The sequence below is a fragment of the Callorhinchus milii genome, unplaced genomic scaffold (assembly GCF_018977255.1).
Source record: "Callorhinchus milii isolate IMCB2004 unplaced genomic scaffold, IMCB_Cmil_1.0 Scaffold3, whole genome shotgun sequence".
Lineage (NCBI taxonomy): Eukaryota > Metazoa > Chordata > Chondrichthyes > Chimaeriformes > Callorhinchidae > Callorhinchus > Callorhinchus milii.
This window is the reverse complement of record NW_024704744.1, coordinates 969415-984236: the sequence shown is the minus strand read 5'-3', so window position 1 is coordinate 984236 and position 14822 is coordinate 969415. Positions and strand designations below refer to the sequence as shown.

Sequence of the window (14822 nt, the reverse complement as noted above, 5' to 3'; positions counted from 1 at the left end):
TATACCGTAAAGTATATTTTGTGGGCAAAACGTGACAGCCGATTACACACAGCAGTGTCCCACAAACAGTCGTGGATTGAGTAACCAATTTTTTTATGGGGGGAGGTATTATTACCCCGGAAAGTGATCCGCCAGTCGTCTAACAACTGGGTTCCTACTTACCGCTGGCTAAACAGAGGCGTGTGGTAAGGAAAGGCAGTAAGGAAACTTGCCTAAGGTTTCACCTGCCGGAAATCCTACTTGCTGCTCGCGAGGTGAGCACGCTCACTAACCACTGCGCTACAGGAATGCAGTGATGGCCCTATGATTTTTGTTAACACATTCTCTCTCTCTCTCTCTCTCTCTGCAGAGGTTGATTTGAACACTAAGTGCATTGTAGATGTTGAAGACAATCAGACAATCCTGAGACCCACCAATCCCAGCCTCAGTAAGGGAGATTCCAGGTAAATCAGTAATCTGTCTGCTGGATGTTTGGGTGCCTTAGTAATTGTTTTACAGTGCATTGACCCTGGAAGAGGCTTCGTTATCACTTATGTATCAACTATGTGCAATCTTTTTCCCTCAAGCTTAACAACACAGATTACAACTTGCCTTTATATAGTTCTCTTCACATAACAGAGACAGAGTTTGACTCCGAGCCAGGGAGTGAGGGGAGGTGACCATAAGCACGGTCGAAGAGGAAGGTGTTCAGGCGCGATCTGAAGACGGGCAAAAGGGGGGTGGTGAGGCGGAAGGATTGAGGCAGGGAGTTCCAGTTTACCTGCCTTTCCCCCATACCCCTATGCTTTCTACTTTTCTACATATCTATCTAGTTACCCTTTAAAAGCTAATCTAAATTCCAGCCTGCGTCACGTCCTCCGCCTTGTCCACCCCACCATTGGTGGGCGGGCTTTCAGCCTTTCTGCCCCCTTCCTCTGGAACTCCATCCCACAGTCACTCCGCCTCGCCCCTCCCTTGCCTCCTTCAAGACCCATCTCAAGACCCTCCTCTTCGATTGTGCCTTCGGTCACCCTCCTACACCTACCCTCCCCGCCCTCCGCCTCTCCTGATCCCAACCACCAGCTCGGGTGCGGATCCCTGACTGTCCAGCGCCTTGGGACGTCATCCTGACGTGAAAGCCCTATACAATGTAATTTGTTGTTATTGTCTCGACCACCACTCCCAACAGGACATTGCATACCCTAAACACTCTGTGTGAAAACACTCCCTTTGCTTGTTTGCTATTGATGCCCTCTTGTGACTGACTCACTGACAGTGGAATTGATGTCTCTATTGACCATCAAAATCCCTTGTAATTTTAAAGACATCGATCAGGTCACCCCTCAACCTGTTTGTTCCAGTGGAAAAAGCCCCAGTTCCTCCAGTCTCAGTATCAGCTCCAAACAATAGAGCAACGTCCATGTTAAGGCTGTAATCGTATCTCCGTATTGGGTAATGTTACAACCAAGGCTTCAATCTCGCTGTGTGGTGGAATAGGAGCCCTGTGTGGTTGCGGTGCTATAATCACTATGGTATCCAAACACTGAACGTGTACTTCCCTGGAATCCAAGTGGTTTCAGCTCAAACCAGGAATCATCGTGTCTGTGCTGGTACTCGCTTCCCCACTGAAGATACTGTATCTGTTCTGGTAGAATGCATATGGGTCTCTGCACTAACAACCTATCACGAGCGAAAGAATCCTGTTTCGCATTATAAACTGTGGTTGAATTCTCCCAAAATTCTCTTCTAAATGGTTTCAGTTCTGTTCTTGGGTTTTCAGAGAGAGAGAGAGAGGGGTGTGTGTGGGTGTGAGCGACACTGGTGTAAAAGAGAGGCACTGACTGAGACAGATCACTACAGTAGTACTTGCACATTAAAGTCGCTGTGTAAGAAGGAGAAAGGTTATTGGGATTAGTGATTGTTAATGGCGAAGGAACATGTATAATCTCAAAATGCTGAATCCTTCAAAACAGGCACGGGGAGGGGAGGGGGGAGGGGGCGAAAGAGAGTTAAGTAAATGTAATTCTACAGTATTTAATGTGACGTAAAAAGAATCAGTTTTTAAACAAGCGAACAAGCCCTCAGGTTTTGATGCAAGTGGTCGGAGCGTGTGTGGATCTACATCTACATTCTCTCAGGCGTAGCTTTCCTACTCAATAACACACCTCAAATTTGTAATAATAAATCCTTGCATTTGCCTTTCCTGAAGTGCTTCGCGGGATATTACTGAGTATAGGAACTGAGCCATTCAGCCCCTCGAGCCTGCTCTGCCATTCTATACAATCATGGCTGATCTATACCTCAACTGCAATTACCCGCCTTTGCCCTGTATCCCTTAATACCCTCACCAAACTCGTGGAGTCCTGTAGCTCAGTGGTTAGAGCACTCGCTTTGCAAGTGAGAGACCTGAGTTCAATTCCAGGCAGAGGGCGAAACCTTGGGCAAGTTTCCTTACTCCACACAGAGCCTAATAATAATCCCTCCAAAACCAAAAAAAAACAATAATAAATTGGTCATTTTCAATCTACGACTGTTTGTGGGACATTGCTGTGCGCAATTGGCTGCCGCGTTCGCCCACAAATATAGTCAATTCACTTTACAGTGTGTTCTGTGAAGCGCTTTGGGACGTCCTCCCGACGTGAAAAGCGCTATATCAAATGCAAGGATTATTATTATTGAACAAATATCTATCCACCTCCGTCTTGAAGATGTGAATGGATCCAGGATCCACAGTCTTTTGGGGGAGAGAGTTCCAGATTTCCACTACTCTTTGGGTGAAAAACTGCCCCTGATTTCACTCCTAAATGGCCTGGCTCTAATTTTAAGATTATAGCTGTTGTTCTGCTTTCCCCTAGCAGAGGAAATAGTTTATCTGTAAAATGTAGTGACTGTATATTTTGTAGGTAAATGCGGAAGCCATGTTTATACACAGCACTGTCCCACAATCCATGGAGTGAATGATCAATTGTAATGGGGGTGGGGGGTGTATTGTTGACCGTGACATCGGGAGAGAGAAACTCTTCTCTTTTCGAATAGCGCCGCGGGATCTTTAACATCCACCTGAACAGGCAGACGGGATCTCCGTTTAATGTCTCATCTGATAGCTTTGTTCTTTAATTCTAACTAAAAGCCTGTGGTGTCCTCCCATCGCATCTCATTTGCTTGGAATCCAACTTCTTTGACTGTGGGATTCTCTTGAATCAGATAAATAGTTGTTCCCACTGGTCGGAGAGTTACATCATAGTCAGGGGAAGAGGAAAAGATTAGGAGGAATTGTATCACTCAGAGTTGTTGGGATGTGGGATGTCTTGCCAAGTGAGGTGATAGAGGCAGAGGCCAATGTGGACTTCAAGAGGGAATGAGGTGTACAGATTATTATTGTCTGACACTTTCACAGTCACAGCAGAGGCTTTAGGATAAAAGGAGCTCGCCCAGCCTAACTGTGGCTGTTCACCGAGAAAACTCAGTTGAAAGGAATTTGTGTCAAATTACAAATCGGGATAACATGTTAACACCCTCCAGTGCCTCGAAGCACAAGGTTTTGATCTCAGCTGCACGCTCTGGGTGTTTATTTATCCAGAGTTAGCATCCTTTTCAGTTTCTTTCCAAACTGGGGAATGATGGACAGAATCCAAAGTAATAATAATAATCCTTGCATTTGATATAGCGCCTTATCACATCGTTGAGACGTCTGAAAGCACTTCACAGAATATTCTGTAAAGTGAAATTGACTGCATTTTTTGGGCAAAACGCGGTAGCCAATTGAGTACAGCCGTGTCCCACAAACAGTCGTGGATTCAGTGAAGGAACTATTATCCCAAGAAAATAATCTGCCAATCGACTGACAACCATGTTCCTACTTACTGCTCTGTAAACAGAGGCATGTTTCTCTCTGGGATTTCCACGTGTAGATGGTTTGGATACTCTGAAGCCTGGTGATGGGTTCCACATGTGTCAAGACACCTGTCCGTCCAAAACAAAACCTCAAACCTTCCTGTCCCCCACCCCCTGCTCCTGCCCCGCTCCACTCCACAGTTTGGGTGCCAAGCGCCTGGGGACACCCCCCCTCCCCGATGTCAGTGTTATATATACATTACATGTGTGTAAAGCTCATTCATTTACATTATTTTTGTCAGTTGCTGTGCACTGATTCATGCTGGTGATGCCTTCCGTTTGCTAATGTTTATTTGCTGGTTTCCTGGGGCTGGCAAGCTGCTTTCATTAGGTTTAGCACAACTGGCCGAAGTCTGGCTAACTGGTGACTTGCTTTAATAATAATAATAATCCTTGCATTTGATATAGCGCTTTTCACGTCGGGAGGACGTCCCAAAGCGCTTCACAGAACACACTGTAAAGTGAATTGACTGTATATTTGTGGGCGAACGCGGCAGCCAATTGCGCACAGCAATGTCCCACAAACAGTCGTGGATTGAAAATGACCAATTTATTATTATTTTTTGTTTTGGAGGGATTATTATTAGGCTCTGTGTGGAGTAAGGAAACTTGCCCAAGGTTTCACCCTCTGCCGGGAATTGAACTCAGGTCTCTCGCTTGCAAAGTGAGTGCTCTAATCACTGAGCTACAGGACTCTTCTTGCTTCCCTGAAACAAGAAGGAGCTTGGTTTTTATAACACCATTCACGTGGAGAGTATCTTGGAGCACTTACCAGCAGTGTGTTTTACGGCCAAGCTGGAAAGAAAAGCTGGAAAGAGAGGTTAGGTGACCGAAGGCTTGGTTGAAGTGGTATGACAGCGTTCGCCTGCAAACAAGGTCACACGATCGGTCTGGACGAAGAAGACCCTTTGGCACATTTGATCTCAACCCTCCAGAACACCCACCCATCACAGCATCAAGCTGCTTTTTAAACAAGTCCCAGTGTCCTGGCCTCAACCACACTCCCTGGTAACCCTGTTCCTGATGACCCTCTGGGTAAAGAAACATCCCTGAAATTGCCCTCCTGTTCTGCTGTTGAGTGTCCTCTTGTTCTGCTGTCGTTGTATCCTAAATGATGACCTGGGTTTACTTTTTCAATCCCATTTACATCTCTATGAGGTTCCCTCCGAGTTGTCTTTCAACACAGGGTAGCAATTGCCTGTGACCTAATAATAATATTATTATATTAGACCTTCCAATATTATTGATGCGTTGTTAAATTTCAAGATTTGTTATTTATCCCCTGTCCCTGGGGACGGTCCAGCAGAATGGGGTGGACAGAATAGTGATGTGAATCTGGCGGAATGGGAGATCTCTTTGGCAGCGGCTCCAGGTTGGATATGGTTGATGACAGGTGGCAGCAGTGCCTCCAGCCCACCTGCCGTAGCCTATGTAAATCCACACGGCTGTGATCCCAAGCCAGTCAGTCCCCCTCCTGATTTACATCAGCCCGCTCCGGGGTGGGGGCTGGTGGGGGGGCTGAGTCACAGACCTGCTGCTATCAGCCCTGAGTTTGCATACAGTTTGATGTACAGGGTGTCCACAAAGTCTTGTTACCCTATGTTTTTTCTTACAGTGCACTGACCAACAACTGAAACAATTGGAAGAATGATTAAGTCTCATATCCCTGTTTTGTAAGATGACTGCATGGACACCTTATACATCTGTGCGTACGCAGGAGTGTGTGCGCGTGCGTGCGAGTGTGCGCATATGTGTGCTTGCAAAGGTGCACACCTAAAGCAACAAAATACATCTTTGTGTACAAATGGCTGGTGTTTTTACAGAAGCGTATGTGCGGAGCGCTCAGTGAATTCCTGTTCATTGTTCTCTCGCTTGCTGCCCCCCTCCCACCCCACCCCATGAAAAACATCCGGGCAAACTTATTATGTTAACACTTCTATCGGGTCTCCCTTTAAATGTCTCTTCTCTGGTCCAAAAAAGGCCTAACCTGTCCGTCTATCCTGATAGCTAATTTTATCCAGGGGATAAAATTAACAGTGGTGGAGACTGATGCCAAGCCGGAGGGAGGGAGGGAGGGAGGGAGAGGGTGACCATGAGCACGGTCGAAGAGGAAGGTCAAATTGGCTGCCACGTTCACTTACAAAATACACACAATCACTGCACTGTGAAGTTGGAAGTTTGAGATGTCCTCCTGGCGTGAAGGGCACTGCATCAAATGCAACAATTATTACTCAGCTGCAGTAAACTCCTGCTACTCGTCACTCCCAGGGAAAAGGGCTCGGTGACCAGCTATCAGGAGTGGTGAGTTAGGCATAGGCATAAATATATAAATAAATGCAGGTGGGATATTGGCAGCGTCATGACATAATAATCCTTTTATTTGATATAGCGCCGTATCACGTCGTCGACATCTCAAAACCCTTCACAGAATATAATGCAAAGTGGATTGACTGTGAATTGTTGGGCAACTTCAGTGACAGTGACGAGTTAAACCAGAGTTATCAGGAGTTTACTTTGTGGTAACTGAAACGCTTCCAAACCCAACGGTTGAGTTCTTGTGAGCTGCACAGTCACTGTGAGTCAGTGGCTCAAAACAGCCTGAACGCAGGAAAGAATGTGGTGTTATTGAGCTCTGGGTACAAAGAGGCACTTTTGTGCTGTGCTGTGTTGCCGGCACATGTATAATGTATGTTAACACGAGCTGACCTGCTGTTGCTTTGTATAGCAGCATTTTCCATTGCTGGAGGATGGTGGTTTGAGGGGATTGTTTCAGGCGATGACACACATCATTTAGCAGCTGGAAAAGCTGTGTATTGTTCCACTCTCATCATCACCTTTGCATTTGCTGCAGCTTTGAAACGGCACAATGCGCCTCACAGATAATTGTTGTCAAGTGCAGTCACTGTGTATCTTTAGGCAAATGTGGCTGCACGCAAAAAGGATTGTCGGAGGCACCGTCCTTCGGGTCAAACCTTTCTCCCAGAAAATATACAGTCAATTCACTTTACAGTATATTGTGTGAAGCGCTTTGAGACGTCTCGAAGATGTGATAAGGCACTGTATCAAATGCAAAGTTTATTATTATTATTATTGAACTGAGATCTTGTTTGCCTGTTCAGGTGAACGAATGGATTCCCCTGGGGCTAGTGGAAAAGAGAAGGGAGTTTCTCTCTCCTGGTGTCCTGGCCAATAATCCCCGGAATAAAATTGGTGACTCACTTCATGGCTGTTTGTGGGATGTTGCTGTGTGCAAATTTGGCTGCTAAAGGGTTCATCTATAAAATACGCCGTCGCTACACTTAATAGTTTTTTTTCAGTAAATCCTTCTTATTACTACTTATCGTGGTATTGAAAAGACTGAAGTTTACAAAAAAGTTGTCGTGTTTGGTGCAGTCCCAATACTGTAGTAATTGCGATACAATACAATTTTAGATTTTTGCAACGAGTTGCATTTATATAGTGCCCCTCACGCATCCCAGAGCGCTTGACAGTGGCGGAGCACGACACCAAACCTGGGCTGAACCGGGGAGAGGGGGAGGTATGGTTGAAGAGGAAGATCTTCAGGTGAGACCTGAAGATGGGAAAAGATTGGGCAAAGCAGAGGAATAGAGTTTTCTCTATCTTTTAGATAAACGTTTAGAGGAAGAGTGTTCCAGATTTTCAGGGCGCAGTGGCTGAAAGTGCGACCCCCGATGGTAGAACGGAGCCGGAGCCAGTCGAGCGGAGGTAGCGGGTATTGGGTTGGGGAGTAAGCTTGGAGATTAATAATACAGTAATATTAATAATAAGCAGGTTAGAGAGTAATAATACACCATAATAATATATAGTAACAATAATGAGGTTGGACAGTAATAATACGCAGTGCCTTTCATTTTGGGAGGATGTCCCGAGGCACTAATAATACTTGCTGGGCTCCGGAACTAGGCGGTGGGAACCGGGGGTGGTGGGAACCAGAGGTGGTGGGGTGGGAAGAGTTGACCAAACGTACGGACAAAGAGGAAGCTCTTGAGATGGACCTTGAACGAGGTGAGAGAGGGAATGATTGAATGATTTGCAGGGACTCCGGGATGGAGTTCCAGAGAGTGGGAGCAGGAAGGGTGGGCGCGGACTGATGGTGGTGGAGTGGGCGGCAGGTGATGTGAGGCGGGCTGGTGCCCGCTGAGTGAGGAGAGCAGCGTGGGCCGGCTGTACGGTTTGAGGATTACGGTTGGTGGTGGATTATTCATCTCTGCACCAAGCGATCCACCTCTTCTTTTTCAAAACCTTTGCAAAAACCTGGGAGAAGCCCATTTCAGTTCAGTGATGTCTACCTAAAGGTTGTTAAATAATAATCCTGTGCATTTGATGTAGCGCCTTATCATGTCGTAGAGACGTCTCAATGTGCTTCACAGAATATACTGTAAAGTGGGGCAAAATTCTGCAGATGCTGGAAATCTGAAATAAAAACAAGTCGCTGGGAACACGCAGCAGGTCAGGCTGCATCTATGGAGAGAGGAAAATGAGTTAACGTTTCAGGTTGATGAAGCACAGAGAGAGGTGAACAGTACTGGAGTCTCCAGCCACAGAGGCCAGAGCTGGTGACGTATTGTGGTGAAGGGAAGGAAGTCTTGAGCACAGAGTACAGAAGTTGAGAACTCGTAGTAGTTATTACGTGGTGTTGGTTTACCGCATTCCTGGGTGAGAAGATGTGGAGGCTCTTCGATCCTCTCCTCTCAAGTAGGTTGTGGTTTGAGGTATACCTCAATTTCATAGAATTTTATAGATTCATAGAATGTTACGGCACAGAACGAGGCCATTCGGCCCATCGAGTCTGTGCGGCTCTTTGACAGAGCGTCACTAACCCCAATCACCAGCTTTCTCCCCATAACCCCACAAACCCGTCTTCCCCGATACCTGTCCAGTTCTCTCTTAAAAGCTGTTATCAAATCGGACTTCACTGCCCTTTCGGGCGGATCATTCCAAATCTCAACAACTCGCTGAGTGAAAACATTTCTTCTAACCCTCCCCTCTGCTTCTTTTGGTGATATCTCCAGACTGTGACCTTCTCTGCTCTAATGGGAAATTTGATATAAAGCCTTATCACATTGTTGAGATGCCTCAAAGCATTTCACAGAATATACTATATAATGAAATGGCTGTATTTTGTGGACAAAATGCGGCAGCCAATTGCGCACGGCAGCGTCCCCAAACAGTCATGTCTTGTCATTTTACATTTGTCATGTCTCAGATTACTCAAATACTATTACGCCAAATATTATTTTCTAGAAGAAATCTGATTTGCATTTGAAAGAATCAAATGTTTGGATTAACCACAGTCGATCCTGTGAATCGGGCTCTCACTTTAAAGCAACTTTATTCTTTAGTTTCCTTATGAAGCTTCAATGTTTCACATGAGGTTATTTTTAACCTGGTTTTGTTCACATTGTTCCTCTCATCTCGAAGCCAGTTGGCCCACCTCTCTCTGTCTCCTTCTAGCTGTGCTTTATGTGATGTGACAGATCACGTGTGATGTGTGTGCCGATCTCGGGAAACGAGTTCAAAACCACATCAACAGCGTCAGCTCGTGTACTGTCCCGCACCAGGCTTCGGGACCACATCACTCCCACCCTCGCTCGCCTCCACTGGCTCCCCATCCCCCAGAGGATTGATTTCAAGATCCTCATCCTCACCTACAAGGCCATTCACGGCTTTGCTCCCTCCTACCTCTCCGACCTACTATCCCCTACCTACCTGCCCGTACCCTCCGTTCCTCTGGCTCCGGTCTGCTCCACGTCCCCCGCCCCAACCGCCCTACCATCGGTGGTCGGGCCTTCAGCCTCTGAGGCCCCAGGCTCTGGAACTCTATCCCCCAGTGCCTTCGCCACTTCCTCCCTTTCCTCCTTCAAGGCCGGTCTCAAAACCTTTCTCTTTGACCGAGCCTTCAGCTCCCCTCTCGACTCTCTTCCTCCTCCTCGCTCCCTCCCTTCCCTCCCCTCACCCTGACCATTTCCCCCCTCCTCTCTCCCTCCCTTCCCTCCCCTCACCCTGACCATTTCCCCCCTGCTCGGGTCATGACCCAACTGTGCAGCGCCTTGGGACGTCCTCCTGACGTGAAAGGCGCTCTATAAATGGAATCTTGTTGTTGTTGTTGTTGTTGTCAGTGTTAAACCTTCAGCGGAGCACTGAGAGATCTGCCCTGGTCTGACCCTTATAGTAGAGCAGATTTGATGGCCACACGTCCTGAAGCCATGTATTGGGTATCTGGCTGACTCAGTGAGCAGCACTCGTGCCTCGGGGTTGGAAGGATGTGGGTATGAGCCCCATTCAGTTTTACATTGTAAATACTTACAGGAATTTCTAGAATGCGACTAGTTATGTGTCAAGCAGCTTGACAAGTAAAGCGAGACCCTTGTTCACATGTTGCACGGTAAGTGGCCGGGATATTGACAGCATGGCTACTAAAGTGGTGACCAGTTAAGCCAGGAATTTGTTATCAGGTGTCGACTGTATTCAGACAGTGACGAGCAGTTGGTATCGGGTGAAATTTGAGCCCAAATCCATTTGTTGCATTAAATGCAAACCAGGCGGTGTTGTTTTGTCTGAGTTTGACCTTGCACTGCAGGTTTGCAGGAGGAGGGCAAAGCAGATTTGCACAGTGCGTGTAGAAACCTGAAAATAAATGACACTCATCACGTTGAAATGCACACCGGAAGCAAGAGATTCATAGATGGTACAGCTCAGAAACACGCCATTCAGCCCATCCAGTCGGTGTTTATACAGTAGTAATAATCCTTGATTTTGATATAGCGCCTTATCACGTCTTTGAGATGTCTCAAAGCGCTTCACAGGGTATACTGTCAAGTCCATTGACTGTACATATTGTGGGCGCAACAAGCAACCAATTGCGCACCGCAGTTTCCCAAGAGTGGATTGATTGACCAATTTTTTTTTGTTGAATGGATTATTACCCCTGGAAAGTGACCTGCCGATCGACTAACAACCGGGTTCCTACTTATTGCGGGGTGAATTATTGCCCGGGAATCTAACCCAAGTCCTGTCGCTTAATAGGCGAGTGCTCTAACTACTACACCACAGGACTCCACGTGAGTGCTCATCCTAGATCCTATCCCTAATCCCATATCTGTTTTTCTCCACATATCCCTCAATGTGGTTCACTTTTAACCGTGTGTCCAGGCGTTTAGTGAATGTGCACATAGTTGCAGCTCCAACAAGTGACTGTGGCAGAGAATTCCACATTCTCACCTCTCTGTGTGAAAAATGTTCCTCCTAATTTCTGATCTGGACCGCCCATTTCTGATTTTAAAACTATGCTCTATTTACAATGAAGGATTACATTTGTATAGCGCCTCTCACGTCGGGAGGACATCCCAAGGCGCTGGACTCCAGACCTTCTGACCACTGGAAATAATCTGTCCATGTCATGCTATCTAAGTCTCCCACTTTATACACCTCTATCATATCCATTCTCAGCCTTCTGAACTCGAGAGAAAAAAACCCTAGTTTGTCAAGCCTTTCCTTGTAACTGCATTTCCTCATTCCAGGCCACATCCTGGTGCCTGTGCCCAGCCTTCAGCACTTTTATGTTCCTAGAATGAGGAGCCAAACCGAAACGCACAGTGTTCCTCATATAATCCCTCAAAAATGAATGCGCTCACTCAATCCACGACTGTTTGCGGGACACTGCTGTGCGCAATTGGCTGCTGCGTTTCGCCCACAGATGCACAGTCAATTCACTTTACAATATATTCTGTTAAGCATTTTGAGACGTCTCAATGATGTGATAAGGCATTATATCACAGAATATACTATGAAGTAGTCACTGTATATTTTGTGGGCGAATGCAGCGACCAGTTTGCACCCAGCAATATCCCACAAACAGCAATGGAGTGAGCGGCGAATTTTATTTGGGGAATTGTTGGCCAGGACACCAGGAGAGAAACAACGTGAAGGGCACTATATAAATGCAAGTTGTTGTTGTTGGCAAGCTTTCCCGCTATATCAAATGCAAGGATTATTATTACTACTTGTCCAGCTAGGACCTGTTGGGACTTGGCTTGCAGGGTTGAGTGGTCAGAGAGATTGAGAAGACCGAGGAGACAGAGAGAGGCCAAATCCACTTGGGTCACTGTGAATCTGCCCTGGATCCCTCTGCCCTTTCACCCCTTTAAGATTTGTCTCCCTTACTTTAGAGGTTTTGTAGGTTACAGATTGCGGGTGTGGGGGTTGGAGATTCTGTCATAGGATCGTAGCCCTGGAGTTTGTGCGTTAAACAGCGACTGCTACTAAACCTTCCATCTCTGGGCAGAGTGAGCACCCTCCACAAATGTACCTTGCACTGTTAAAAATATCCAGCTTTCTTCTACAGCCTTCTACCAACTCAGCCAGGCTGCCGCAATGCAAGTGTGTTGTGTATTGGTTAGCACTCGCCTCGCAAGTGAGAGGACCCGGGTTCGATTCCCGGTCAGGACGAAACTTTGGGCTTGCAGTGAGTTGGGACCCACTTGTTAGCTGATTGGCAGATCACTTTCTGGGGGTAATAATCCTTTTAAAAAAAATTGGGTTCACTCAACGCACGGCAGCTGTTTGTCGGACACTGCTGTGCGCAATTGGCTGCCGCGTTTCGCCCACAAAATGCACCGTCACTCAACTTTACAGTATATTCTGCAAAGCGCTTTGAGACGTCTCTACTACGTGATAAGGCACTATATCAAATGCAGGGATTATTATTAGTTAATGCCCTTTGTGGTTGATCAGGGGTTACTCCCAGCCTTCAAGGGCTGAGTGCTTGAAAGCCCAGGTCTGTCTGTCCAGTTAAATAGAGTGAATGAGTGGAGCCCAACACACACAATGCTGCCATTCCTGAGCTGATTCACTGCTGATTAAAGCCCAGGGGAGGCGACGGCAATTATTTACTCAACTACTTCAGCCACTGGGCCAAGCGCCGGAAAAGTTTAACTGTTAAACTGTGGTCCGATCTGTGCCTATTCAGGTGGAAATGTGACTGCCTGTGGGGTGTTGCGGCTCAGAGTGTAGACAAGAGGCTGTAGTTTGGAGCCAAGAGGAAGCACAAGGTGAAGTCAGGTGCTGCCAACGTATTTTTAGATTGAAAATTAACCTTGCATTTGATATAACGCCTATAATGTCAAACCTCTCAAAGTACTTCATAACATTTCTGTGAAGTGAGTGAGTCAGTGTGTATTTTGTGGGTGAATGTGGCAGCCAGTGTGCGCAGCTTTATTTGGGGGATTGTTGGCCAGGACGCCGGGGGAAACTTTCTTCTTGCTTGGAATAGCGACACCTTTAACAGATCTTTAACAGGCACTTTGGAACCTCGACTTAATGTCTCATCTGAAGGACAACAACTTGCGTTTACATAGCGCCCTTCATGCCACACGGCATCTCGGAGCGATTGGACAACGCTGTCTGTTATTGCTGTGCCTGACTATCTGTGTGTGTGTGTGCCCTCTGTCTCGTCCCGTGTGTAAATAAAAACCCTGTAACTCCAATGTTTGAGCTCAGTGCAAGTGATTTTTTTCTCGTCGGATCAGCGTGCACTGTACTGGGTTGTGAGTGCAGCTGAAGCTGAGTGCAGTGAGAGCTGGCGACTCGGTGGGTTGATTGCTAGTTAGTGAGTGAGTGAGCAGTCAGTGAGGCTTCACTGAGCTGCCCTCGAGGTTAACATCATCAGACAGCTGGCACCGACCAGCGATTTGCCCATGTTAAATATTAACCAGCACTGAGTTCCCCTGATCAGTGTTGTATGCACATGTACGTCCCAACTCACTGAGGTACACATGACTGAGCGCCAGCTCAGCGACGTGGAGGGTATGTCACAGCTCCAGTCTGCGTCTTAATAAATAAGACCAATGATCCTTAATTTATAATTCAATATGGGATCTTTCACACTGGGAGGACGCCTCAAAGCACCTGACATGATTTAAAGCGAGAGGACCCAGGTTCGATTCCCAGGCGGGGCGAAACCTTAGGCAAGTTTCTTTACTCCACACGTCTCTGTTTACCTAGCAGTAAATAGGAACTTGGTTATTAATCGATTGGCGGATTGCTTTCTGGGGGTGATAATAATAATAATAATCCTTGCATTTGATGTAGCGCTTTTCACGTCGGGAGGACGTCCCAAAGCGCTTCACAGAACACACTGTAAAGTGAATTGACTGTATATTTGTGGGCGAACGCGGCAGCCAATTGCGCACAGCAATGTCTCACAACAGTCGTGGGTTGAAAATGACCAATTTATTATTTTTGGTTTTGGAGGGATTATTATTAGGCTCTGTGTGGAGTAAGGAAACTTGCCCGAGGTTTCGCCCTCTGCCTGGAATTGAACTCAGGTCTCTCGCTTGCAAAGCGAGTGCTCTAACCACTGAGCTACAGGACTCCACAAAAGTGGACTCCACAAAAGTGGACTCCACAAAAGTGATAAACCCGCCGAACCTCCCTGGAAATTTGGTCACTCAATCCGCGACTGTTTCTGCGACGCTGCTGTGCGCCTTTGGCTGATGCATTTCCCACACAAAATATACAATCAATTCACTTTACAGTCTATTCCGTGAAGCGCTTTGAGACGTCTCACCGAAGTGATAAGACGCTATATCAAATGCAAGGATTATTATTATTTACTGTAAAGTGTAGTGACTGTGAGTTTTGTAGTCCAACCTAACAGCCGATTTGCGCTCAGCAATGTCATGAAGTGAATGACCAATTTTATTTGGGGGATTGTTGGCCAGGACACTGGGAGAGAAAAACACCCTTCTCTTTTCAAGAAGTGCCATAGGAACTTTAATGTCCACCTGAACCGACACAGAATGGAATGTGGACTCTCCTCTAGGGGGGATCCATCCTGTTTACCTATTTCCAGAGAGTAATTGGCTGCTGCGTTTCACCCACAAAATATACACTCAATTCACTTTACAATATATTCAATGCTTTGAGAG

At 46.6% G+C, this 14822-nt stretch overlaps 1 protein-coding gene across 3 annotated transcripts in view; it reads left to right on the top strand.

Moving 5' to 3' along the window:
* Positions 1-349: 349 nt before the first annotated feature.
* Positions 350-14822, top strand: part of kif13bb (kinesin family member 13Bb) — a gene marked incomplete at its 5' end in the record, with an annotated part of 71813 nt that continues 57340 nt past the window's right edge. For all 3 annotated transcript variants that reach the window (XM_042332919.1, XM_042332918.1, XM_042332920.1), the window contains 1 exon segment: positions 350-443. In XM_042332919.1, coding sequence (XP_042188853.1) covers positions 350-443 — 94 coding nt within the window.